At 41.8% G+C, this 27,501-nt stretch overlaps 2 protein-coding genes across 3 annotated transcripts in view; one reads left to right on the top strand and one right to left on the bottom strand.

Moving 5' to 3' along the window:
- Window positions 1–1,693: 1,693 nt before the first annotated feature.
- The window catches only part of LOC100464190 (zinc finger protein 677), a 29,742-nt gene continuing 3,934 nt past the window's right edge, over window positions 1,694–27,501 (bottom strand). The window contains exons 2-5 of one of the 2 annotated variants that reach the window (XM_034639079.1): window positions 27,016–27,108; window positions 23,309–23,474; window positions 6,148–6,295; window positions 1,694–4,905 (exon numbers count right to left, since the gene is read on the bottom strand). In XM_034639079.1, the coding sequence (XP_034494970.1) occupies window positions 4,878–4,905; window positions 6,148–6,295; window positions 23,309–23,474; window positions 27,016–27,030 (357 nt within the window). In that variant the 5' untranslated portion in view covers window positions 27,031–27,108 and the 3' untranslated portion in view covers window positions 1,694–4,877. Of the gene's footprint in view, window positions 4,906–6,147; window positions 6,296–12,012; window positions 17,597–23,308; window positions 23,475–27,015; window positions 27,109–27,501 lie in introns of those variants that run through there. The other variant, XM_034639078.1, reaches the window with a different exon arrangement.
- LOC100464444 (vomeronasal type-1 receptor 4-like) lies at window positions 3,488–4,455 on the top strand. The gene is given in 2 exon segments (XM_011235191.3): window positions 3,488–3,986; window positions 3,989–4,455. Coding segments are annotated over 2 exon segments (966 nt in total).

Raw genomic sequence — 27,501 nt, 5'->3', positions numbered from 1 at the left:
CACAGGGATGTTTCTCGTAGGATTGGCCTGTAATTAGTGCATCTACACTTGGTTATGATATTAAAACTTTATTTATGGGGCACTTGGGTGGCTCAGTAGTTAAGTGTCTGACTTTGGCTCAGGTCATGATCTCGGGATCCTGGGACCTAGCCCTGTGTCAGGCTCCATGCTCGGCAGGGAGTCTGCTTGTCCCTCTCCTTGGTCTCTTCCCCCTGCTCACAAGTGCTGCCTCTCTCTTTCTCTGTCCCTCTCTCTATCTCTCAAATAAAAAAAAAATCTTTAAAAAAATAAAAAAATTACGTATCTTATTCACAGAGGAAATACCTTTAATGAAAGATGGATTCTTTTTTACGCCTGAAATTATAAAATAAAATACAAATGATATGAAGTAAAATGGAAGAGTATGAAATCAAATATAGATCTGGATTATTCGAAAGCACAGCTGACATGGTTTGTTCGTGGAGCACAGAAGCTTGGACACTGTCTTGGCACCAGCCTGCTAGGTTCCAGTCAGCACTTGGCCCCTAACCAGCATGTGAATTTAGACAGATTGCTTTACCCTCTGTAGCTAAGTCGTCTTTATCTCTACAAGGAAAATAATGTCAGTGCCTCCATCATGCAGATAGGAAAACAGAAAAGATTCCAAATTTATGTCATATTAGCCCTGATTCATGCATTTTATGGACTATTTCAAGGTTATTTTTTTCCACAGGGTAAAACATCTTAGCAAAGCCAAACTGAAGTAAGTATGTTTCCCAGAGTTCATGGATTTCAGTTGATATCATATATGTAGCTCACAGGCCAGGTTCCAATGAGGGATCTTCTGATTTTGAGGAACATTATCAGTCACTGGGATCTGTCAGAATGGACTCCAGGGTTTGGCCCTAAGAATGGTGTCCTCATCAGAGATGATGGTTGGAGTCCTGGGGATTTTCTCACTTCTTTATCATCATCTCTTCCTTTTCTACAGGGAATCCAGGTTCAGGTCCCCAGATGTGATACTTAGGCATCTGAGTATAGTTGCTTGTTGGTCATTTTATTTTACTGTTGTCCCCAGAACATTCACAACATTTAATGGAAACGTTCTTCCGTGAGTTTTGAATTCTCATCAGTTTACTGTCCTCAAGAGTTGGCTGGGTGTGTCCATTGGCACCAACTGCCTCTTCTGTGTCTCCAGCCATCAGGAGCAGCCCTGGGACCTCCAGGTGGGTGAAAATTAACGTGAAGCCTCCCCAGAATATTGGGATTTCCATTTTCCTCTACTGGACCCTGTATTTGCTGGTAAATATACTTTCTCCTATGACAGAGCAACAAACTCATCAGAAAGAACAAAGATTTGGGATGCTGCTGTGCTGAATTTTTGACAGAATTCAGACTCTAAGTAGCAATGTTATGGTTCTGTGACATTCATTGTTGGGCTCAAATCTAAGCCTTTAGGTCCATAAGTTTGTTTCTGTACAGATTCAGTGAGCAGGCCAAACACGTTCACAGGAACAAACTTCTCAGCTCCTTGCAATTTTTTTTTTAAATTTATTTGACAGAGATAGAGACAGCCAGCGAGAGAGGGAACACAAGCAGGGGAAGTGGGAGAGGAAGAAGCAGGCTCATAGCAGAGAAGCCTGATGTGGGGCTCGATCCCATAACGCCGGGATCACGCCCTGAGCTGAAGGCAGACGCTTAACTGCTCTGCCACCCAGATGCCCCTACTCCTTGCAATTTTATTTTGATGATTTGTATTTTAGAAATTAAAGGTACGTACATTTCAGCTGTGCAACTTGTAGTTCACAAGTGACCACACCTATGTACACAATTTCTAGATGAAGAAACAGGATGTTTTCAGACCCCCAGATATCCTGTTGTGGCCTCTCTAAGTCACTATTTCCGCGAGCATCATTTTCTTGGCTATATTTGTAGGATTGGGATGTTTGGGAATTGTTCATAACTGTCCAACATTTGAAAGATTAGATCACTTTCGCCTGTTTTGTACTTGGTATAAATGGACTCATTCTGCATGAAATGAGTTATGATGACTTCTTTCTCAGGCCATATGACTTTTCAGAATTTATCTGTGTTGTTTCATGATATTGTTGGCATTTTGGCTTTGCTATTAGAAGACTCCACAGTGTAAATATGAAACCATTCATTGATTGCTTCTCCTGTTAATGGGAAATGGGTTTCCTGAGTTTGGGCTATTATGAGTAGTGGGTAGTGCTGGCTGAAACCAGTTTTTTGGGGATACCTGTACAAATTTCTGGTAAGTGTATTTGTGGGAGTATATATGTTGGGACATAGTATTATATCCAGACAGAGAAAGTAGATGGTACCTGACAGTTTCCAAACGTTTGTACTAGTTTTAACACCCATCAGCAATGTATGAGGCTCTTGGTTGGTCCACATCTTTGCTGAAATTTCTTATTTATCTCATTCTGAGTTTAGATTTCTGGGTAGCGTTTGATGGTACCAGGCAGTAGTGACTTATTTGAAATTTTTCTGACTACTACAGACACTGAACATTTTTACATGACTTATCTGTTGAATAACCTCTTTTCTTGAAGTTTTTTAAATTTAAATTCAATTAGCCAACATATAGAATATCTTTAGTTTTGATATAATGTTTGATGATTCATTAGTTGCGTATAACACCAGTGCTCATCTCATCACGTGCCCTCCTTAATGCCCATCACCCAAATACCTCATCCCCCACAGAACTCCCTTTCCACAACCCGCAGTTTGTTTCCCAGAGTCAGGAGTCTTTCATGGTTTTTCTCCCTCTCTGATTTCTTCCCATTGAGTTTTCCCTCTCCCGTATTGTCTTCTGCACTATTCCTTATATTCCACATATGAGTGAAACCATATGATAATTGTCTTTCTCTGACTGACTTATTTCACTGGAGCATAATACCTTCCAGTAAGTTTTTGTTGGAATGGTTTGTCTATTGTTTATTCTGTTGTGTAGCCTTTAGGACTTCTTCGTGCTGGTTATAGACTGTGTGTGTGGTGGGGTTGTTTTGATGAGAGCCACCTCTTAATTAAATATAAAATCATTTTACCAAGTAATTAATATTTTCAGAGCTGTGTAAGAAATATCTTGTTCAAAGACCAAGTGAAAGTTTTTTTTTCTTAAAAAACATATTATGCCTTTAAAATTTAGATCAGCAATCTATTCACAGTTGACTTGGTTTATGGTGTGGGTAGTGATCAAGTTTTCTCTTTTCTCCGACAGGGCTAGTGAATTTCGACTTCTTCTGAAAGTCTTGTGTTCTTTTCATTTGCTCTCACTTGTCATTGCCTCTCCCAGGTTAACACCCCCTCATCCTTACTGCTGACTTTTACATGAAATGTACTAGGTATCTCTCCATCTCTTCCCGGCTCCGATAGTTTAGGCAATTGATCCCCAAGATTGTACAATGGAAGCGAATCTGGGTGTCAAACTTCAGTTGGCCTTGTTGCTCAGAGGAATGATTGTTGCCATAATTTGTAGGAAAACATGTTGGATGACAGAATAGCCTCCAAGGATTTGATAATAGGAATAATCTTCTTGTCACGGACGACAGTTGGAATTGTGGGCAATTTCTGTCATCTTTACCATTACCTGTTCCTTTACCACACTGAATGCAGGGTGAGGTCCATCTATTTGATTCTCAAGCACCTGACTATATCCAACTCCTTGGTCATTCTCTCTAAAGGAGTCCCCCAGACAGTGGCGGCTTCTGGTTCGAATCATTTTTTCAGTAAATTTGGTTGCAGACTTCTTTTGTATGTTCAGAGAGTGAGCAGGGGAGTGTCCATTAGCACCACCTGCCTCTTGAGTGTGTTCCAGACCATCATGATCAGCCCCATGAACGCCTGTTGGAAGGATCTTCAAGCGAAAGCCCCAGAGTATGTCGGCTTCTCCATCTCCCTCTGCTGGCTCATGCACGTGTTTGTAAATTTAATTTTTCATGTGTATTTGTTACATGTGTCTGGTAAATGGAGCATGAGGAACATCACAAACGAGGAGATTTACGGTGCTGTTTCACTGTAGCTCCTGAGATAGTCACAGCCCCGCTCTCTGCCCTGTTGATAATATTCTCCGAATTTTTATTTTCTGGGCTCATGATCTGGGCCAGTGGCTCCATGACTTTCATCCTGCACAGGCACAGGCAGCGGGTCCAGCACATTCACAGGCCTAATAACGTCTCCCCCAGACCCTCTGCTGAGTCCAGAGCCACCCAGAGCAAACTCGTCCTGGTGAGCACCTTTGTGTCTTTTTACTTCCTCTCCTCCATCTTTCATGCTTGTGTTGCTCTTACTTATAATCCCAGATGGTGGCTGGTGAACACCACTGCAGTGATTTCTGTGTGTTTTCCAGATGTCAGCCCCTTTCTGTTCATGAGGCAAGACTCGACTATACGCAGGCTCTGCTTTTCCTGGATAAGGAATGTAAAATCCTTTAATCATACCAGAAAAAAATAAGTTGTATGTTTTTGTACAGTATCCTGTTGTTGATTCATCCGTCATTCTGGAAAAGTCAACCGTGCATGTAAGGAGGAGCCACATGCCATTCAAAGGAGGACACTGATGCATGTTGGTGCGTCATCAGCCACGTCAGCATGGGACACACGTGGGCAGAGTGGAGGTGAATACAGCAGCTTGGCCTCATTCTGACGCCTAGCATCCTGAAAATAGTAGTTTAATCAAATGGTTTTTGAGTGAAATTGAGTGGATTTGATGCTGGCTCCACAGTGAGGTGAACCCGAGTTCCCAGCAGTGTACTCGTGGGCATATCCCGTTAGCGTGAATACAGTCAGGTAGCGAGGACTGGAGCCTGTTGGGAGGCAGTTCTGCATGGATTCCTATGCATGTGCAGGTCTTCCGGGCAATGGCATGGGCAGCTTTTATTGTGGACTGTAGTTCATCGATGTTCTATAGAAAAGAAAAAGAGCCTTAGATTGTAGGGAGACTGTCGCGTTTCGGGGAGAGGACAGATTTGTTTGCCGTACAGGGAAGGACAGACTCTAGCTAAGGAATAGCAACACCTAAGGCAACAAGAATTTTAAAAGTTCAGGGAAGAAGTTAAGGCTGAGAGGTGCCCTGACCCTTAGCTAACATTAAGAGAAGACCTAAGACGTGGAAACCCTTCAGAAGGTACATGGGTATCAGGAGCCACTAAGGGCTCCAGTAACCACACCATACTCTACTCCACCATGAATGCTGGTTGCCAGTGTAATAGGAAATTTATTTTTAACAACCTGTTTTTTTTTAAGATTTTATATATTTATTAGAAAGAACACAAGCGGGGAGGGGGAGGCATGGCAGAGGGAGACGGTGAAGCAGACTCCCCACTGAGCAGGGACCTGGACATGGGACTTGATGCCAGGATCCCGAGATCATGACCTGGGCTGAAGGCAGACACTTAACTGACTGAGCCTCCCAGGTGCCCCACAAGCTGGTTTGATGGTGAGTTGAAGCTAAATCTGGAGGTAGAGTCCCAGCACCAGTTTAAAGCGGTTCCACTACAGTGCCCTCCTCAGCAGCTCGGCTTTTAATGTCACACTGGCTCGTCTCCAGACCGTGTTGGGTAGAAACCTGCTAGCATCGCAGGTGCTGTTAGAGCCCTGTGGAGGGCTGACGGAACACCCCGTGTAGTTGGACCCCAGTACCCCACAGGCTCCAAAGTTTTAGGATGAGAATTCAGTCCCAATTGAAGGGACAGATGATTGTACAAGATTGAAATCAGGATGATATTAAGGACAGAATGCAGAGCTAGGATATCCCATTCCAGAGGGAAGAGTTCCCATGATCCTTTCAAACATAAAGCAGAAATATTTGAGCACAAAATAATCCATTCCTGCTGTGGAAAGGGCAAGCTCAGGCATAAGTATCAGTGACTTCACTCCAGGACGGCAAAGACTGGAAATTCCTTTTCAAAAAGCCATGTCAGAGTCAGCCTCTGAAGAAGTCCAAATCCACTTACAGCCAGAGCTCTCATTGTGAACAGTAGGATAGTGAAACCTAGGAGAGCCAGACAGCCCTTGGCCCAATCTTAGGGAAGAAGCAAGTGCACACTTGAACTGCAGACATCGGAGGAGGACAGCGCAGCAGGGGCGCCAGGACAAGGGAGAGACCATGGACAGACTCATTAGTGACCAGAAGCCTCCCTCTTACCTCGAGCCAGGGACAGTGATGAATGCTACCTCCAGCATCCAAAAGGCCACCTCCGAGAGCCAGAGATTTCCCCTCTCTATAGGATTTGTCTCTCTCTGTCTCATGTCAGCCCAGGGCTTCACTGGGGACCTAGAATTGCACATCCAGTCTGGGGATAGAGCCGCAGGAAAGAGAGGAGGGGAGAAATTGTTCAGAACAGGAAAGAAGGTCCCACAGTACCTGTTTTCTTTTCTGACAAATGCTCTGTTCTAATTGTGGTTTTTTTTTATCTGACTTTGTGTTCCTGTATCTGGAATCTATTCATCACAGGGCCTATTCCATTTACTTTATTTTCTGTATTCTTGGTGCTCTGACATTTGTGACCTTGCTTGTGAGCGAGAGGCTGCCTCTCCCATGACTAACCAATTCATACAGATAGGAAAGGGCTTTACAAGGGCACCCCCCTTTTTATGCAGACTTACAAAAAGAGTCCAAACCCCCCAACAGCTCTTTTTCAAGGTCTGACACACTAAGCCAATATTTCCACTGCCCAAAGTCAACCCAGGACCAGGTACCAGACAATTAGGGACAGCCAGGGCCCACTCGCTGGTTCTAGGTTGTTCATCCTGCCCTACCTTGTCTTTCCTCAAAACACTGCAATAAAGGCTCTGACTGGGCTTTCCCCTTCTCCTGCTTCTGCTACCTGGCCAAAATGTGATGTTTTCCCGGTGTTGCTCTATGGGATGCCGCAGCCTAGAATTTGAGGTCAAAGTAAAGACAGGTTTGGTTTCTTCTGAGGTTTCCCTCTTTGGCTTGCAGGTGGCCACCTTTTCACTTTTTCCTCCAAGGTTTTTCCTCTGGTTCCACACAGATTCAGGTGTTTCTCTGCATGTCCAAATTCCCTTTCATCATGAGGATACCAGTCATTGGTTTAAGGATCACCCAGTTGGCCTAATTTAAATTTAATCACTCCTTAAAAGGTCCTGTCTCCCAATACATTCTTATTGTGAAGTTCTTGGGGCTAATCTTTCACCACACATGAATTTGGTGGGTGGACACCATTCAACACATAACACTCAGCCCTTTGGGTTTCCAAAATTTACATTGTTCTCACTTGCACAATACCTTTACTCCAATCCTGACAGCCCTGAAGTCTTAACCCTTTCCAGCTTCAAGTGAAAGGCCCGAATCTTCTCTAAATATGATCTAAATCAAGTGTGGGTAGGACTCCAGATGTGATTCAGTTTGAGGCAAAATTCCCATCCAGCCGTGATCCTTTGAAAGAGACAAATTCTCTGCTTCCAAAAAGCCGTGGTAGGATAGGCATAGATAGACATTCCCATTCCAAAAGGAGAAATTAAGAAGAAGATGCAAGTTGTGTGGCCCTAGAAAGCCTGGCAAATTCCATTACATTGTAGGGGTCAACTGTTACCCTCTTTGCTGGATGTTCTGTCTTCTGGGCCCACAGCAATGGCAGCCATGTCTGCCCAGACCTACGGGAGGATTGGTGATCCCCCAACAGCCAGGGTTGCATGTGTCCTCCCAATGCCCTGGGCAGCAGCCCTGTCCCCAAAGCCCACGGTATGGCAACCTGGCATGTGGTTACCATGGCAGCCCTCAGGATCTCTGAACCCCTTTCAAGGTCATACCTCCCCTTATTTGAAGGATAACACATGTCTGTTGCCTGTTCTGCAGAATCCCAGAAATCCAACAGCCTTTCTTCTGAGGTGGGCCCGTGAATTTATATTTTTAACAGGGTTCTCAGTGGTGCTGATGCTTCTTTCGCAGAGCACTTTCCACAGCACCTTCCCAATCCCCTTTCAGCAGCACTAAGCTAGAGAAAGCGGGGAGAGCACTCTTGATCGTCTTAACAGATTACCATCACTTCTCAACACCCATGCTGTGGTTTTCTTGCATTCAGCAAATGATGGGGAAGGAACTGAACCAGGACAGGTGACCCCTTTGTGGAGGGAGGGGCTGCTACAGGGAAAGTCTGAGGACCCCATCAGAAGATGCCTGGTTGGCAGTCAGTGGAGCTGCAGGTTTTCGGAGGGATGTGGCATCCTTAGTCGGCCTGGGCAAGCCTGAGGATGTGATCCCTGCATGTGGGGGTGGCTGCCGCCTCCCTGTGCATGCGCGGGCTTTGGTGTTAGGTGGTGACCTCTAGCTTTCCCAGTGGAAGTTAGGAGTCTAAGGAAGTCCGCCTGGAGAAGAGGCTGGGTTAGATCTGCATGTTCTCCACCTGGGTGGTTATTTTGAAGGAAATCAAGAGGACAGTGCTTTGTTAGTGCTTCCAGACCCCCAGAGTGGTTGAGTAGTAAGTACCTGGGCCAGACTCTGGGTGCAGCTGAGGGCCAAGCCCATAGCTCAGTGTCAGGGTGCATGTGTGGGGCCAAAGCCTCGGGATCCTCCATTAGGGCTGTTTTGGAGTAAGCACTGCTGGATACCTTATTTGTTTATTTTGGGAGTCCAGTGCCAGGCCCAGGTGCTGCCCTCAAAGGTATCTAAATTTTAGGAGGCACAGCATTCGGGCACTGGTGGGAACTGGGGATGCTGAACACCAGGTGTGCACATGTGCAAGGGGTTGCTGGAAGGAAAAGGTGGAGTTGGGGGCAATCCGGGACCCATGAGGGCATAGCCCATGTTAGCAGGACAGGTTTGTGCTTCCGGTTCTAGTTGCACGTGGAGCTGAAATCTGGGCTTGGGTAGTGAAGGGATCTGGGCAGGTGGTTCAGAGGCCTAGGCCGGAGGGGCCAGGTTGCAGCTGCAGATTCTGTGTTGGGAGGGGCAGTATTTTCCAGACCTTTGGGCTGGGACTGGTGCTGGTTTGGGCAGAAAGCACCTCTGCTAGAACAGGCACTGTCAGGAGGGATGGTATGTTGCAGAGTTGGGTTATATGAACGGCAGAGCTGGGCCGGTGCCTGCAGGAGGCCTGAGTGTTGCCTGGGAGATTGGTGTGTGGCCAGAAGCAAGGCAAATGGCTTTCAGGACCCAACTTCCACATAGCAACCCCGGGCCTCAGGTCCAGCCACTAACAAGATAAGCCATGTCCTGAAAGCCGGTGCCCAGGTGTCAGAATTGCCATCCTTGCTCCCAGGGCCAGGAGGGCCTGGTGCATATCTTAGCCTCCAACAATAATAGAAAATACTCCTATTGTATCATCGAAGTGATGCATTAAGGTAATGCCACCATTATCTGTGTTGGGAAGTTCTGCTAGAATGTGCTGCCTGAGTCTAAGGGTGACAGATACATTCAGACATGTCCATAGTGAAGGTCATTCTGCAGACAATGAGCACATTGTTGAAAACTGTCATTATCCTGAGCACAAAGGAGTGGCAACAGATCTAGTGTAAGAGAACTAGAGTCAAGACAATTAAATACAATGTGCACCACAACTGGATTGTAGATTTATAAAAACAGAAGACCTCCTTGTATCAGTGGGGAGAATGTGTGTGTGCACCCTCTACTGAATTGGTGGTCTAGTGTTAGTTTACGCGTGATAGTTTTATTGTGTTTGGAGAACCGCCTCCACGTTAGAGGATCCAAGATCAAGTTTCTAGTAGATTTTCTATGTCCCAAGGGTCCTCTCCCTGGTTTGGAGACGGCCATCTTCGTGCCGTATCCTCACGTGGTGGGGGGAGGGAGCTCTAATCTCTTCTTATGTGGCCCATTATCTTAATGGGAGAGCTCCATGCGCAAGACATCGTCCAAATCCAGTCACCCCCCCAGACCCCACCCCGAACGACACTCCAGTGAGGAGCAGTCTTCGCATTATGAATCCAGAGGGGCACAGTTGTTGGCGTTGATAGCAGTAGTTAAGTGTCAGCAGCCAAAGTGCCACCATGGTGGCACAGCAGTCCCTGTCTCAGAACCGCCAAGACAGTCCACATGCACAGAAATCAGCATGATCACTGGTCCATGTTCCACGCAGTCTGTGATGCAGGGCATTCAGCTCTACGAATGTATAAACGGGGAGTGTTTCAGTAGAGAGGATTAGTTAATCATCTCCACGGAAAATTTGTGGCATTTTAATGCCTGTGATATGGTCTCTCTTTATTAGCGTGGCAATATGTCCTTCATTGATGACTGATTCAGGAAACCGACTGGATGGGATGTAAGTCCAGACCGACATACATACGTAAACCTGTGGAACCTAGAGCAGAAAATCCTAATGCAGCGTGTGTGTGCGGTCCGTGCGGTATCAGATACAAACCACACCTAGAGAAGGACAAACCTAAAACTGAAGAAAACGTTACCTGTGAAGATCAAAATGGTATCAGCTGTGGAGTAGTTCATTGTTTAATATTTTTACCTAAACGTGTTTCTATGTGTATTACATTTCCACCGTTGCTGTAATTTCCGTGAATGTAGCAGCTGAGAGCAACGCACATTTGTTTCCTCACAGGTAGAATTGGGTCCTTGCTCATGTGTCAGATTAATAGAGCGGTTGACCAGCTGGTTTACATGGGAAAGTGTTTTGCCCATCCATAGTTTTCCTGGCCAAATGTTGTACGTGTCCATACTTTTCTAGAATGTCATATACTTAGAATCATACAATATGTAGCCTTTGCAGATTGGATTCTTTCACTTAGTAATATGCTTTTAAGGTTCTTCCATGTCTTTTCCTGGCTTGATAGTTCATTTTTTAGCAATAAATAATATTTCGTTTTCTGGATATATTACAGCTTATTTAACCATTCACCTACTAAAACACATCCTGGTTGCTTCCAAGTTTTTGGCAGTTATGCATAAGTTCCTTTAAACATTCATGTGCAGGGCTTTACATGGGTACAAGTTTTCAACTCATTTGTATAAATACCAAGGATGCGAGTGCTAGATTATATGGTAAGAGTGTGTTTAGTTTTGTAAGAAACAGTTAAATTGCCTTCTAGAGTCCTTTTCTGAGCCTTCATTATGTTCCTTTGATCAATTTATGTATCTGTTTGCCAGTACCACACTGTTTTCATTACTGTATATTTATAGGAAGCCTTGAAATCAAGTAATATCAGTCCTCTGACTTTGTTCATTTCCTTCAATATTTTTTTTTTTGCTGCTTTGCGTCTTTTGACTATCGGTATAAACTTGAGGATCAATTTGTTGATATCCACAGAATAACTCGCTATTTAGTTTGGGATTGCATTGAATCTGTAAGTCGATCTGGGAAGAACTGACACCTTATATTGAGTCTCCCTGTACATGTACGTGGATAAGCTCTTCATTTAGTTAGTTCTTTGATTCTGTTAATCAGCTCTGTGGCTTTCCTCATGTAGGCCCTGTACATACTGTGTTAGACTTACACCTAAGTGTCAGGGCTTTTCTGGTGCTCGTGAAAGTTAACTGTGTAACTAATTTCAAATTCCACTTGTTCGTTGCTGGTTTGTATACTGTCTTAGTCAGTTTGAGCTGTTATAAAAAAGGAATGTAGACTAGGTAAACAATAGCTGTTTTCACAGTTCTGGAGGCTGGGAAGACCGAGGTCAACGTGCTGGCTAATTAGGTATCGGTGAGAGCCCTATTCTTGGCTGCAAAAGGCTATCTTGTTGGATTCTTATATGGTGGAGAGTAAGCGCTCTGAGATCCCTTGTGTAAGGTCACTGATCTCATTCATAAGGGTTCCACTCTCATGCAGTAATTACCCTCCAAAGGCACCACTACCACATACCATCACATCGTGGTTTAGAATTGCACCGTATGGGGGCGCCTGGGTGTGGCACAGCAGTTAAGCGTCTGCCTTCGGCTCAGGGCGTGATCCCGGCGTTATGGGATCGAGCCCCACATCAGGCTCCTCTGCTGTGAGCCCTTCTTCCTCTCCCACTCCCCCTGCTTGTGTTCCCTCTCTCGCTGGCTGTCTCTATCTCTGTCAAATAAATAAAAAAAAAAATCAAAAAAAAAAAAAAGAATTGCACCGTATGACATTTAGGTGGCTAACACAAACGGCACATTGTATTAAGCTTGTGTCCTTCCATCTTGCTATTATCACTTTTTAGTTGTGAAAGTTTTTTGTTGATTCAGTGGACTTTCTACATAGACAATACGATCTGTGAACAGACAGTTTTATTTCTTGCTTCCTAATGACTGTCCTGTGTACTTCTTTTTCTTATTGCATCAGCCAGGACTTCCAGTACAATGTTGAACAAGAATGGTGAGAGAGGACATCCTTGCCACTGAACAGTAGTACATTTTAAGAGTGGATTTTATGGTATGACAGGTCTTATTAAATCAAGTAAAAACATCTAATAGCTTCACGTTGAACTCAGAAAAAAATTTTGACATCCTGACCCTGTACTAACAAGGACTTGGAGATATAAGGTCCGGTGTCCATTGCAATAATATAGGACAGAGATGATCAGTCTTATGGCAACAATAACAAAAGAATTGGAGATAATTTTTGTTTTTTTATAATTGGAAGTGATTTTAAGGTAAAATGAACACACTGTGTTCCCCAAATACCACTATTAGATTCGTGGGGTATCAAAAAATCTCTTGGCTCTGTCTTACTAGATTCCAGTTCACAATTGCATACTGTCATACTTCTTTCACTGAACTAAAGATATAAAAGGACTCTTTTTCTTCACATCTATAGGACACTTACTTTGTACCTCTTATCGTCCTGGGTTCATTTTCATGTTATACAACTCTTAAAAGAGTCTTTAACTCATGCATTTTTAAAAAAAAAATTTCAGTGTAGTAACAGAGGGAAAATTGTAAACTGAAGTAGGTTATGAAAATTTCTAAATAAAAAGGAAATTTTCTAGAGTTGAAAGAATCATGTAATAGTATAATAATAGTATAATCACAAATTGAGATTTTTATAGCCTTTGAAAAACTCTTCTAGTAAGATTATTGAATCCTATTTATTGCCTGATAAACACTTCCCCACATGAATGATCGTGAAACTAGTGTAAAAGCATCTTAGGCAGTTTTCTAAGCAGTATTTCAGTATTTCACTTTCAGCAATTATACTGGGTTAAGCAGGAAAGGATGTGCAAGAAGTTATTAGCATGAAGAAAACTGGTCTTTCCTAACCAAGCAATCAGAAGGTTTGAGAGTAAATACTCTGTGTTGTATTAGAATCTCACTCTAGCTTTGGTTTTTGTTTTGATATTTGACCATGGACAGCTTTTAAGCCTCAACCCTTTCTCAGCTGCCTTCCCTGTTTCTGGTACAGTTTAAAGTTTAATTAATTACACATACATACATACGCCACCCACCCACCCCAGAACCCCAAACCACACATTCAGTGCATCCTCCCTCATCCTTTCTAGTCTACAAGTGGTGGTCAAACTTAGAACTCCAGGGGCTCTTTTGTTTGGTGCCCTCAGGAAGATCAAACCACTTGCAGGCCACCTCATAAAATGAGTCTCCCTTTTCTTGCTCTCTCAAGCCATTTTTTTTCTGGCAACTTTGGAAACCTGCCCTACTATCCCCAGAAAGTCTCATTGTGCATTAAACATTTTTATCCCCTCTTGGTGTCTAGCATTATCAGACTTAACATCCAAGACTAAATTTTGGATAGGGATTCGTCTTGTGTCTGTGGGATATCTAAAAGTACTAAAATAACTATTTCTGAGGGGGGTCAATATGTGAAGTTCCTAGTTGGCCTACAAATAAAAAAGCCCAAGGTATCCTCAAGCATATATGTTCATTCTTAAGGAGAGACTTGATCAGTAATCTTTCCAGATTACTCCAGTGAAAGCTCCACATGGGGACTGCTCATATCATATTTCTATTCCTGAAATTTTCTTTTATTTCCTAACACTTTTCCTATGCTTAATATATTTGCCTCTAGGCATCTGGCTGGCTCCGTCAGCAAAGCATGTGACTCTTGATCTTGGGATTTCGAGTTCAAGGCCCATGTTGGATGTAGGCATTACTTAATAAAATATTTTTTAAAAAATTATATACACACACATTCTCATGTAAATCAAGGTGACTGCGAGTCATGGGTCTCATGTAGGCATAAAAAAGGGCATGTAGAAATATCAGATGCATATTCAAGAATCGTGCTTCAAATGTTTAGAGGGAGAGTTTAAAGTTGCACTGCTGTGGTATCTTAATCACAGCCTCATAAATATCCAAGGAGCAGACTGTAGAGAGAATAACTCAAGTAAATGATGAGTATATATTCATAAAATTGTATGTTGTTTGATTCCATCATTGAAAAAAATTGTTACAGATGCCTGTCAGCCTTTGCAGCCTGCAGATGTATCGTTAGTGTTTGTTATGAAATACTATAATGAGACCGTATAGACTTGATCTGATAGGGGAAAAAAAAACCCAAAACACGATTCATTTAGAGTTTGAAAAATGATTAAATTTTATTACTTAAACATTCTGAGTAAAACAGCATCAGTGTAGTGGTTAAACGGGAATCCTGTACCTGAACACTGTATTCTGGTTGTTTTGATTAAGTTCTCCTGGAAACTGCTCTCTTTAGTTCCCCAAAATGACTAGCTTTTCACTCATCTTTGATATACAACCACTACTTTCATGAAAGGGAGAGGATGACCATCACTTCGCCATTATTTCTATCACATGAGCAATCCCTACAACCTATCATGAAAATCTCAGTCTCATTCTCACAGCCTGCTGTTTCATGCTCCTCTGGCAGAGCAGTGGTTTCTTTCTTTTTTTTTTTTTAAGATTTTTATTTATTTATTCGACAGAGATAGAGACAGCCAGCGAGAGAGGGAACACAAAGCAGGGGGAGTGGGAGAGGAAGAAGCAGGCTCACAGCAGAGGAACCATGTGGGGCTCGATCCCATAACGCCGGGATCATGCCCTGAGCCGAAGGCAGACGCTTAACTGCTGTGCCACCCAGGCGTCCCAGAACAGTGGTTTCTGATAAACTCGCGGCCTTTGTTATACAGACAAATCTCTAGAAGGGATCGTGAACATATTATTATTTACATCATTGTTTTACAAGTATTCTTTGCCCAACCCTTGTCCTCATTCAATTCCACAAAACACTGTATGTTAAAATTCAGTGTTCCTTCAGGATACATGGATGTGAATGATTCCCATTTAATAAAGTAGGCCCTTTTATCTTACTGTTCTGCTCCCAGAGACCATCATGGTAACACATGAAAAACATGTAGTGAAGGTATAACATCAACAAATTCCAAATTTCAGATCAAAAGACATAAATAGTGAGTGATATAGACCTTTCAAGGGACCTCAAGTAATGTAAGTATTTTTGAAAGAAATGCTACATTCCTAAAGCTCTCCTTGCTACACTGACACTCACCTCATGAGTCTTAAAATGATTTTGACTTACTGTGAAGAATTTAACAACTGAGGTTGATTAATCTTGGACTAGAGACTTAGTTCTCCCTAGTATAAATTCTCTGATGTATAGTATATTGTGGAAAATGGTTAAATGATTTATGCCATTCATTATACTTCTAAGGTTCCTCTCCAGCATGAGTTCTTTGGTGAATCCTGAGGTCAGACCATTGTCTAAAGGCCTTGCCACATTCAGTACATTTGTATGGCGTCTCTCTAGTATGCATTCTCTCATGACCCCAAAGGTGTGAACGTTTGATAAAAGCCTTACCACACACAATACATTTGTGTGGTTTCTCTCCAGGATGTATATTCTGATGTCTTATGAGGCTTGAATACTGCTTAAAGGCTTTGTCACATTCATTACATTTGTAAGGTTTCTCTCCGGTATGAATTCTCTGATGAATTGTAAGGTTTGAATTTTGACTAAAGGCCTTGCCACACACATTACATTTATATGGCTTCTCTCCAGTATGGATTCTCTGATGTCGAGTAAGGCGTGAACACCAGTTAAAGGATTTGCCACACTCATTACATTTGTAAGGTTTCTCTCTTCCGTGAATTTTCTGATGATCCCCCAAGCTTGAGCTTTGAATAAAAGCACTATCACGTATACTAGATTCATAATGTTTCTTTTCAGTATGTATTTTCTGATGTCTGGTAAGGTGTACAAGTACTGTATATGTTTTATCACATTCATTACATTTGTAAGGTCTCTCACCAATATGTTTTTTTTCATGTTTAGTTAGGCTTGAACGCACAGTAAAGGCTTTGCCACACTCATTACATTTGTGAGGTTTCTCACCAGTATGAATTCTCTGATGTTCCACAAGACTTGAACTTTGGATAAAAGCCTTACCACATTCATTACATTTGTACGGTTTTTCTCTAGAATGGATTTTCTGATGTTTCACAAGGCTTGAAATGTGGATAAAAGCCTTGGTGCACACAGTACATTTGTGTGGCTTCTCTCCAGGATGTACATTCTGATGCTTAGTGAGGTGTGAACATTGCTTAAAAGCCTTGCCACACTCATTACATTTATAGGGTTTCTCACCAGTGTGAATTCTTCGGTGAATCCTGAGGGTAGACCACTGTCTGAAAACTTTGCCACATTCAATACATTTGTATGGTTTCTCTCCAGTATGAATTCTCTCATGATCCCAAAGATATGAACGTTTGGTAAAACCCTTACCACATTCATTACATTTGTACGGTTTCTCTCCAGTATGAATTCTCTCATGACGCCAGAGGTCTGAACATTTGATAAATGCCTTACCACATTCATGACATTTGTGTGGTTTTTCTCCAGTATGAATTCTCCAATGATTTGTAAGGTGGGAATTTTGATTAAAGACCTTGTCACAGATATTACATTTATATGGTTTCTCTCCCGTATGGATTCTCTGATGTCTTGTGAGGTTTGAGAACTGCTTAAAGGCTTTACCACACTCATTACATTTGTACGGTCTCTGCTCAGAATGAATTCTTTGATGACTAGTAAGGACTGAATGATGGCTAAAAGTCTTTCCACACTCATTACATTTGTATGGTTTTTCTCTAATTTTTGTTTTCTGGTGCTGTGTGAACAATGAAGGATACATAAAAACCCTTCCATATTTATTACAAAGGTTGGTTTTGACATTAGGAAGAAATCTTTGAAGTGGCAAAATGGAAGAATAAGTTTTGACAGACTTCTCAACTTGATTACCTTCATTAACTTTCTCCTCAGTTTGAAATCTCTGCAGTTCAACCAGATGTGACTGAAAGCTTAATCCAATTCTATTTTCAAAACATTTTGTATACTTGTTTCCTGCATAGACTACATTATTTTTTACTTTTAACAAATTTTTTATTAATGACTTCCCTTGTTTAAAATATTGATATGTACTTTTTCTTAAAGAAACACTCTGCTTTAAAGGTAAATTAATCCAGGATTTGCTGTCTTGTTTATCTTTTCTACCAGTGAGATTTACAGTATCTGTCACAAGCACTCCTTTGGAATTTCTTTCTTCATATCCACATTTACTCTCAAATTCATACATATTTCCCCAAACTTCCCTGAAGTCAAAATCCTTAAGGCCATGGCTTTCATGTCCTCCCAAGACCACTGGTTGGCATAATTCTCTGTTATTTCTTTCTTTCTTTGGTAATAATTCCTTGATCATGAATCTAGCAGAGCTATCTGAAAGATATAAAAAACCACAGTCTTCACATTTACTAGAGTTGGAAAATGGATATTACACTAAGAGTAATACTTACAATGAAGAGATAAAAACTTCTCAACCAAAGTCTGCAAATGTTTAAGAATGCAAAGTGAATAGAATCCTTTAATAAAAGATGACATGTATTTCAAATTATTTTAAGGGAACTCTACTTTCTTTCTCTCTCTCTCTAAGAGACAGAGGGTGAGGGACAGAGGGAGAGATATAGAGATATAGAGAATCTTTAGCACACTCCACACCTAGCATGGAGCCCAATGTGGGGCTCAATCTCAGAACCCTGAGCTCACGACCTGAGCCAAAATCAAGAGTCAGACACTTAGCTGAGCCACCCAGGTGCCCCCAGAAACCTGTTTCCAAACACCCTATGACCAAATCGTTCACACTATGTAAATTTACATACATTCTGAAAGAAAGTGTATTCTTTGACCACAATACCACAACGCACACCAATTGGCAGTAAACAAATGTTTCTTTTATGAAAAGAAACAGAAATGGGGGGGCCTGGGTGGTACAGTCGGTTAAGTGGGTCTTGATTTGGGCTCCGGTCGTGATCTCAGGGTCGTGAGATTGAGCCCCACATAGGGCTCAGCACAGAGACTGCTTGGGTTTCTCTCTCCCTCTACCCCTACCCCCCTTTCTCTCTCTCTAAAATAAATCTTTAAAGATATATATATATATTTTATATTTATGTAAAATTTATATAAAATTTAAAATATTTATATAAAATTTAAAATTTATATAAAATATATATATTTATATATTATACAACTGCATATTTACAGCATAATTATTATATGCAAATAAATGCTGAAGCACAGCTATATATGAAGTTAATAGTGGGGCTTTTTTGGACAACTAATCCATTTAAGAAATTAATGATGGGTACCTGGCTGGCTTAGTCAGTAGAGCGTGTGACATATTGGGGTTGTAAGTTTGAGCCCCATGTTGGGTGTAGAGATTACTTAAAAATAAAATCTAAAAAAAATTAATAAGGTAAATACTTGGAAATTACAAACTGTAAAACTAAAAGGCTAATAGGACAATCAGGAATAATTTAATACCACATCATTAGAATAACAAAATATTCTTAATATCTACTCTAAAGCTATCTATACTCTATGCAGAATAGGCATTTTGGAACATTAACAATTGCTGAATTGCAGTCATATTCTAAACTAGATGCTAAAATCCATAATCTGTAAATGACAAGTTATTAAATGAAATTTTTAAATTAAACCAAGGTAAGTCCAGCAGGTAAATAATAAGGAACCACAGTTACACAAAATTACAGACTGTGGAATTCTAATGATTTCTCTCTTAAGAACAAGAGAAAGGACTTATATTCCAGAAAGAGCACACGAGATGAGAATTGGAAAATATGTTTAAGAAAAGCTCCCACATATTCCTAGCAGTCTAAGTTGCACACATGCCCACTGGCTTCTGAAATACCAGTTTTCAGATAGTATTATAAAGAACTGGGTAAAAGTAACAGCATGAAAATCACTGAGTATTGTAAGTGCATCTCTCCAATAAAACAGCAAGTAAGTTTGCAAAAACTGTCAGAATCAACTTTATCAGAATTCTGGAAACTAAACAAAGGTTTACAGCAAACATGTAGATGATCTCAGTTGAAGAGCTTTTGACATTTTAATTTCCCATGGCCCAATCCCATTCTCTCCAGCATAGAGGCAGGCCACGTTCCTGGTATAGGTCTCTTGTACTGAGAGTGGCAGAACAGATTTGATTATCTAAGAACTGGGGTTTTTACTTTGACCTGCCTGGTGGCTCACTGAAAAACTGGCTCAAAAAGTTTTGCCTTTACTTTGCTTATTAATTCAAGAGGTGCTACGGGGCAGGAAGCAGTATTTGACAAGCATATTTAAAGGCAAATGTATTACCAGATGACACTTAGGGCAAAGAGCAAACAAACTGAAAAGCCAGGGAAGAAGGGCTGGAGAGTGAAATGCTTTGGGGAATAATAGGCTGCCATGCGTTCCTAGGAATCGAAGTCATGCACATGCTCAGGGATGGATCAGTGCTCAGAAAACACACGAGGCTGCCATGCGTTCCTAGGAATCGAAGTCATGCACATGCTCAGGGATGGATCAGTGCTCAGAAAACACACGAGGCAGCTCTATGCCTCCCCTCCTGCTAACCTCCAAGCTCAGCAAAAGAAGAAGGTAAAGGCTGAGGCACCACTGTAAACTGCCAAGCTGAGTTTCAGGTATTCCCAAGCAACACACAGAATCTTAGGAGTTTTTTGCTTTTGGGTTTTTTTGGTTCCAGGTATTCGAGAAGTTCTGTGTTGAATCACTACCTGACCACTAAGCTAACCAGAGATTGAGTGGCCACACATGACAAAGAATACAGACTTCACAAATCAACTCCAAAAAAATACTAAACAAACAACAACTACAATAAGCAGCAAACTCCAATGCTGGAATGAGGGTGTGGGTGGGGAAGAATGTGACTTCCAGAGTTGTCATAATATTAAAAATGTTTAGCTTAAAAAATTATGCGGCATGCAAACCAACAATTATGTTGTTGGAAAAAAAGCAATTTAACAAAAATTGCCCTGAGGAAGCCCAGACATTGGACTTCGCTAGACAAATAATTTGTCACTATTTTAAATATACTGAAAGAACTAAATGAAACCAGGTGCAAAGAACCAAAGAAACAATGAGAACAATAGTTCCCAAAACAGAAAATCAACAAAGAGACAGAAATTATAAAAAGGAACCAGAATAGAAATTTTGGAGCTGAAAAGTACAAAAACTAAAATGGAAGAAGCCCTAAAGGAGTTTACACCAAACTGAACAGGCAGAAGAAATAACTAATAAACTTGAAGATTAAGTCAACTGAAATTATCCAATCTTAGCAGCAGAAAGAAAAAAAATGAAGAAAAATGAATGGAGAACAACAGACCTGTGGGACACCTTCAAGTGTACCAACAAAGATGGTGGGAATCCCAGAAAGGACAGAATGAAGTGAACAGAAAAAATATCTAAAGTAATAAGACAGAAAAATTCCCAAATTTGATGAAATACATAAATCTACGTATCCAAGGAGTTTGGCAAGCCCCGAGTGAGATAAACTGGAAGATGTCCACAGTGAAACACTTCATAATCCAACTGTCAAGAGCCAAAGACAGAATCCTGAAAACAGCAATAGGCAGTTCCTTTGGCGACAGAGATCCTCAGTAAAACTACCAACTGATTTCACACCAGGACCCGTATGGACCAGAAGGCAAGGGGATGACATTTTCACAGTGCTAAAGGGAAATAACAGTCTACCAGGAATTCTATATACTTCAAAACTATCCTTCAAAATAGAGGGTAATTTAAGACATTGCCAGAAAAAACAAAAACTGAGAGTCCCTTGCTAGTAGACCAGTCCAACAAAAAAATGAAGGGAATGCCTCAGGCTAAAATGAAGGAAGAGACAATAACTTGAATCCACATCAAGAAATAAGGAACAGTAATAAAGACAGTACATAAGTGTATATAAGGTTAGTATTAATGTATTTTTGGTTTGTCACTCCTCTTTTTCCCTATTGATTAAAAAAACAAAACTAATTTTAAATCTACATTGATTGATCTCTACAATATGTAGAGATATAATTTATGACAACAGGAGAGAAGGACAGGATATAGAGGAGGCAAGTTTTCATATAATACCGTGGAGATATTGTGGGTTCGGGTCTGGAGCAATGCAATACAGCAAATCTAATGAATTTTTTCATTTCCCAGTGGCTGTATTATGAGACAAAATATACTTTAAGTAAAAATTTTTATGAGAAAAAGGATAACATATGTATTTTTTAAAAGATAACTCATTAAGGAATTACAATAAATATAAACATACACACAAGCGAACCCCAAAATATATGAAACATTTATAGAATTGAAGGGAGAAATAAAAGTTGTTCCAGAATAGTATTTGGAGACTTGCAGACCTCACTTTCAAAAACTGGAGAGTACAGCTAGACAGAAGTTCAGTACGGACACTGACGATTTTAGCCCGACTCCAAACCAACGAGTACTGATGGACACAGGTGGAGCCCTGCACCCGGTAAGAGCAAAATACATTCTTCCCTACATGGATGTGAAACATTCTCCAGAACAGACAATATATCAGTCCATGAAGCAAGTCTCAACAAATTGAAGAAGAGTGAAATCATACAAATTATTTTCTCCAACCACAAAAGAACGAAACTAGAAATGAACTGAAGGAAAACTGGAAAGCTCAAAAATACATTTAAATTTTTAAGCATTCTTTAAAAGAAGCAGTGGGTCAAAGAAGGTATCACAAGGGAAATTAGAAAATACTTTGAGAGAAAACAAACAAAACCACAATATAGCAAAGCTTATGGCATAGTGTGGTGTGGACGTGCTTATACTCCTGCTGTGAATGAAAGCAGTTTTACTGCTGGATCGAGAGACCCACCCCACTCCCCGGTTAGATACACTCTCTGATGTGTGGCAAAAGCAGAACTGAAGAAACGGCTGGGGGGCCTGAAGAGGCAGAGAGCTCTGGGGCCCCAGATGCTGATGTTTTCCAACCCCAGGAGAAGGTCTCCCAAGTACACAGAATGGGATGGATCCTGGAAAAGGTCTGGTGCCAGGACTGGGGAGTCTTCAGCTCTGACCTGTGTGGACTGGGAACAAGAATGGGGCGAGGCCAAGGAAGAAAGAGGACCCCTTAATTACCAGCCTTCCAGTGCTCCTTAAGGTCAAGGGACCAAAGAAGACATAGGGGCATGGGGCTCCTGGCTGGCTCAGTCCTTAGAGCAGGCGACTCCTGATCTCTGGGTTGTAAGTTTGAGCCCCACACTGGGTCCAGAGATTACTTAAAAATAAAATCTTAAAAAAAAAAAAAGGTCATGGGGCATATAATAGAGGGCCACAGGTCATGATAAAGATTTTGCCTTGGTCTTTGCATGAGCTAGAGTTTGGGAGGATGCACTTCTTCATATCTGAAGAAGGGAGTGACAAGGGGAAGGGAAGTGAACTTTCCTCTAAGAGCTCACAAGAAGGAAAATCCCTCTTGGGAGAAAGTTGCCCAAATACTATTAATGGTGCGGCCCCCTCTCTGCCCTTCTGAGCTCTTGCCTGTGCTCCTTAAGGTCAAGGGTTGTTCCCACCCATTTGGCTTTTTCACTGTTTTCACCTTGCTCTCCACAGTCTGGGGCTCTTTCCCTTGCTCCAAAATAAAGATACTATTCAGGTCAGGAAGAGGGATTCCTGCTTATAGAAAGAAAGGAACACGATGTGCTGTGTCTTTTCCAGAATACAGTTCCAGCCCTTTGTTCAGCTGCGGAGAGAGGATGTTACAGATGTGTCTAGAAAAAATTTTTCACAAACTTTTCAGCCTCTCCTTTGGAATGCTTAAGGGATTTTTTAAAGCATAGATGTCCAGCTGTCTTCCAAGAACTACTGAGTCAAAAGTACAGGGATAAAAGTGGATCCAGAATCAGATATTTTTTAAAGTTTGCCATAAGGTTTTGTTCTTACTCAGCTTCTGGAAGTGCCACTAATCTAGGGTGGAGTGGGGAGATCATCTGAAGAAAGGGGGAGGTGAAAGTCTACATGCTGCCTCATAAACTTTTTCATTTCAGAGGGTACACGGCCTCAATCTCAGTCAAGCAGAGCAGGGGCTCCTAAGAGACTCACTGGGGCAGATCCCGACTTCTGGAGGAACGTTATCCTCACCCAGGGAGACCAGGTTCCTGTAGTTCTCCAACATCACGTCCCTGTACAAGGCCCTCTGAGCAGGGTCCAGGCACTCCCACTCCTCCTGAGAGAATTCTATGGCCACATCCCTGAATGTCAACCGTCCCTGAAATGAAAAACACATTTCACCAAGGAACCTTGGGGAGAGTTCTCATGTTCACACAAAATGTGAGCAGGAAAGGAATGCCAGGATCAATTCAACTGAAATGAATGTTTGGACATCATTTTGAGCAAGAACAGATAACTGTGAGCAATTTAGATATCCCTAATTTTGTTTTATTCTGTTTTTCCATCAGAGGATATCAGATGCACTAAAACACTGTAGATTTCCCATTTTCATGGAAAATAAAAGAGCTGTATAAATGAAAAAATGTCCAACACACAGTGGTTTATGTGGACATGGTACATACTATGTTCTTCAACTACTGATAGTTCTGCACACCTAGAGGAGTTAGAGCACAAGAGGTATCTTCACGTGTGACAAATTATCTGCAAAAATATACATTACATGTTTGCATTTAAAGTCAGACATTTAACCATTACGGAGTTTATTAGCCCAGTGAAGCTTATTCCACTAACCAAAAAAAAAAAAGATTCATGAGGAAGAACTTTACTGATGTACGTTAATTTAACAGATTAAGTAGAACACAGGTTGATCACAGCAGATCTTGGAAGAAACACTGGATGATTAAAAATCAGGCCAAACAGGACATTTAAAAAGCTACTATTGAGCAAGACCATTCCACCAAGCATCACAATCCATAGTAAGCACTGGAAGCATTTCTATTACAGGGTGAGGCTGAGGCCCGTGCGCCAGCCAGGCTCCCGCCAGTCCCCACTGCATGGTCTGCCTGAAGCCCATTCCCATTAGCAGTTGTACCAGGACCTCTATTTGCAAGACATTTCCCAACCTATGTGAAGAGAAAACTTCACTGAAAGACAGAAGAAAGACATGATCAAAGACTGACAAACCTAATTCTTTTTTTTTTATAATGATTTTTTTAATTATATTATGTTAATCACCATACAGTACATCCCCGGATTCCGATGTAAAGTTCGATGCTTCATTAGTTGCGTATAACACCCAGTGCACCATGCAATACGTGCCCTCCTTACTACCCATCACCAGTCTATCCCATTCCCCCACCCCCTCCCCTCTGAAGTCTTCAGTTTGTTTCTCATAGTCCATAGTCTCTCATGACAAACCTAATTCTTACTGGAAGATGTGGTGACATAAAGACCTCAGTGACTTAGAAATTCAGAGCAATTCAGATGCAGAAGAAACATGGGATTTAAAAAACAACAACAAAACCGTCTCCATCGTGTTGAGGAGAAATAATTTTGAAATGAAAAGTGTTGAAATTTTGAAATGAAAAAAACCTGTTAATGTGTGTGTTACGTGAAACTTTTCAATCAATGAAATAAATAGCTGCAAGATATACACTAAAAAGCCAAATTAAAGAGATAATTTTTTTAAAGATTTTATTTTTTATTTATTCGACACAGATAAAGACAGCCAGCGAGAGAGGGAACACAAGCAGGGGGAGTGGGAGAGGAAGAAGCAGGCTCATAGCGGAGGTAAAAAGCCAAATTAACGATCCCACAACGCCGGGATCACGCCCTGAGCCGAAGGCAGACGCTTAACCGCTGTGCCACCCAGGCGCCCCTAAAGAGATAATTTTAAACAAAAGAGTACTAAATGGAACACAGTACTCTGAGATTACGTAAGCTAGGTGAGGTCTTCCAAAGCAAGATCAGAAAGCAGAGAGGGCAAGAAGGAAAGATTTACATTTCACTGCAAAACACTGATAAAAATAAGAAAGACACAGCGTATATGTAAAGAATTAAACTACAAAATATAAGATAGCTCCTAAATATATCAAAGGAAAACAGCAAAGTATGAAAAACCATGTTTTATTCTAGAAAAATAATGAAAGTTACAAGTAGGTAGAAAACAAATACAAGGGATTGTCCTTTTCCCCCCAGTAGTCAGAACACAAAGAGATTACCAACTTTTGCTTGGGGGTGGGGAGGGGGGAATCTCATGTGTTGTTCCGAGATGAGGTACTTTGCAGGTTTAGGAGACGCATTGGACAGAATCCCTCCTCAAGTAATGCACCGTCCCTGACCCGGCAATTACAGGTCAAGTGGCCCAAGCCAGAGAAATCCTCAGACATCTGCAGAGAGGCTGGTCTGCTCATAGACAACCACTGTGGCATTCTTTATACCGGTGAAAAATGGTAAAGGTCCCACTCATCTTCATTAAGAGAATGCTCCAGTGAGGATCAAAGCAAGCTGTGTCTGAGTTTATTAACGTGAAAACAATGTCTAGATGTGCTGTGTACGTTTTTTAAATTTGCAGAATAAAATGTTACAACAAACTTCATTATGGAGTTTTTTCTAAAATTTTATAACAATGTGTAAATGCATTTTTATAAAGTTTGAACTGACTCTTGACACAGAACTGACAACAGTGGTTCCCCACTGAGACATGAACCATGGAAGACATGACAGGGAGGGGCGTCCCCTTCCTTTTACATCTCAGGGACTAAACTGCTTCTTTGGTTTTTTTAAAGATTTTATTTATTCGACAGAGATAGAGACAGCCAGCGAGAGAGGGAACACAAGCAGGGGGAGTGGGAGAGGAAGAAGCAGGCCCACAGCGGAAGAGCCTGATGTGGGGCTCGATCCTATAACGCCAGGATCACGCCCTGAGCCGAAGGCAGACGCTTAACCGCTGTGCCACCCAGGCGCCCCTAAACTGCTTCTTTGTTAGGAGTTTAATCAGTCAGTACATCCATACATACATGACTCACTCATTTAATATTGAAATTAAAAAAGATATAATACTTTTAAATACTTAAAATATACTTATTTTAATACTTAAAAATAATGGTGGAACCAGAATTGGCTACAGCATCTCTGATGGCAGAGAGAAAGTTCTATGCTCCGCATCTTGGCTACATTCCCACCATTTTTACTTAAAACATCTAGTGCACAAGAGTTGCTACAGGAACACCGTGGTCTCTGTGGGTTAGATGTGCTGAGAATGATTTTTAAAAACCTCTTACTTTGGCTATTTAGGTTTATTCCATAGTTTAAAGCCAATTATGGAGTAAAACATCCTACTGATAACTATTTCTGAACTTTATTCTAAATAAGTATTTTAGAACCGGAAACACCATGGTTCACTTGTTTAGCTCTGAGTGCATTATAAAGTCAGGCAGAGCTGATTTCCTCTTATTGAGCTTGTTTTCCAGAATTTTCCAACTATTCCTGCATATTAATACATGACTTCCATGTGTGGCTTCTTTGATCCTGGTCTACAGAGAGCTGACCGTGCATTCAGACGTGGCCCCTAAAACAGTCCCTGCTGCCCAACCACACTGACACCACGGGGACCACACCCATCTCCAATTCACACCTGGTGTGAAGCCCATCACCGGTGCACCCAGGGGGCCTCCTCACGGGCTCCACACCGAGTCAGGAGGAGATGGAATCTAAGTGGAAGGAGAGGGACGTGCGAAGGCCTGGGGGAGTGTGGACAGACGCCGCTCAGGCAGGACACTTCAGAGTCAGAGAAGATCAGTGAGGCCACCAAGGGCACCACAGGAATGAGACAAAATCAACCGAGAATGTGACTGTACCTGACAAACCGCCATTCCTGACTCCTTCCTTCCCTCTTCCTCCTCTGCCAGGCTTTTCCCTCCTCAGACAAGATCGGCCTTGAGAATTCAGTCCTAAGGGTCAAGAATCTGCAGTTTAATGCTTAGAATCAGTCTACATCCTTCCTGTACCCCAAGGTCACACAGGAAGACCTTCATGTGGAAACGACAGTCCTCTGCTGCCCATTGCCACAGGAGGGGGGCTCAGGGGCAGTGAACTCCTCCAGACACCACCAAGTGAGTGTCCCCACCCCTTTCTTCAGAAGTAGCTTCCGCCCTAGTGAAGCTCCCCAACACACACACACACACTGCAGCAGTGGGGACCTGGGCTGGACCCCACACTCCCCTCCAGGTCCCAGACCTGCCCTGATCACACCCCACACAGAGCAGGGCGCCCTCCCCTCTCCCTGGGTCAGGGGCTGCTGTCATCCTCAGAAACGGAGGACCCAGAGCCTTGGGGCTCAATGC

Source organism: Ailuropoda melanoleuca, chromosome 12, assembly GCF_002007445.2.
Source record: "Ailuropoda melanoleuca isolate Jingjing chromosome 12, ASM200744v2, whole genome shotgun sequence".
NCBI lineage: Eukaryota > Metazoa > Chordata > Mammalia > Carnivora > Ursidae > Ailuropoda > Ailuropoda melanoleuca.
The sequence above is the reverse complement of the archived record's forward strand: the minus strand, read 5'-3'. Positions and strand labels throughout refer to the sequence as shown.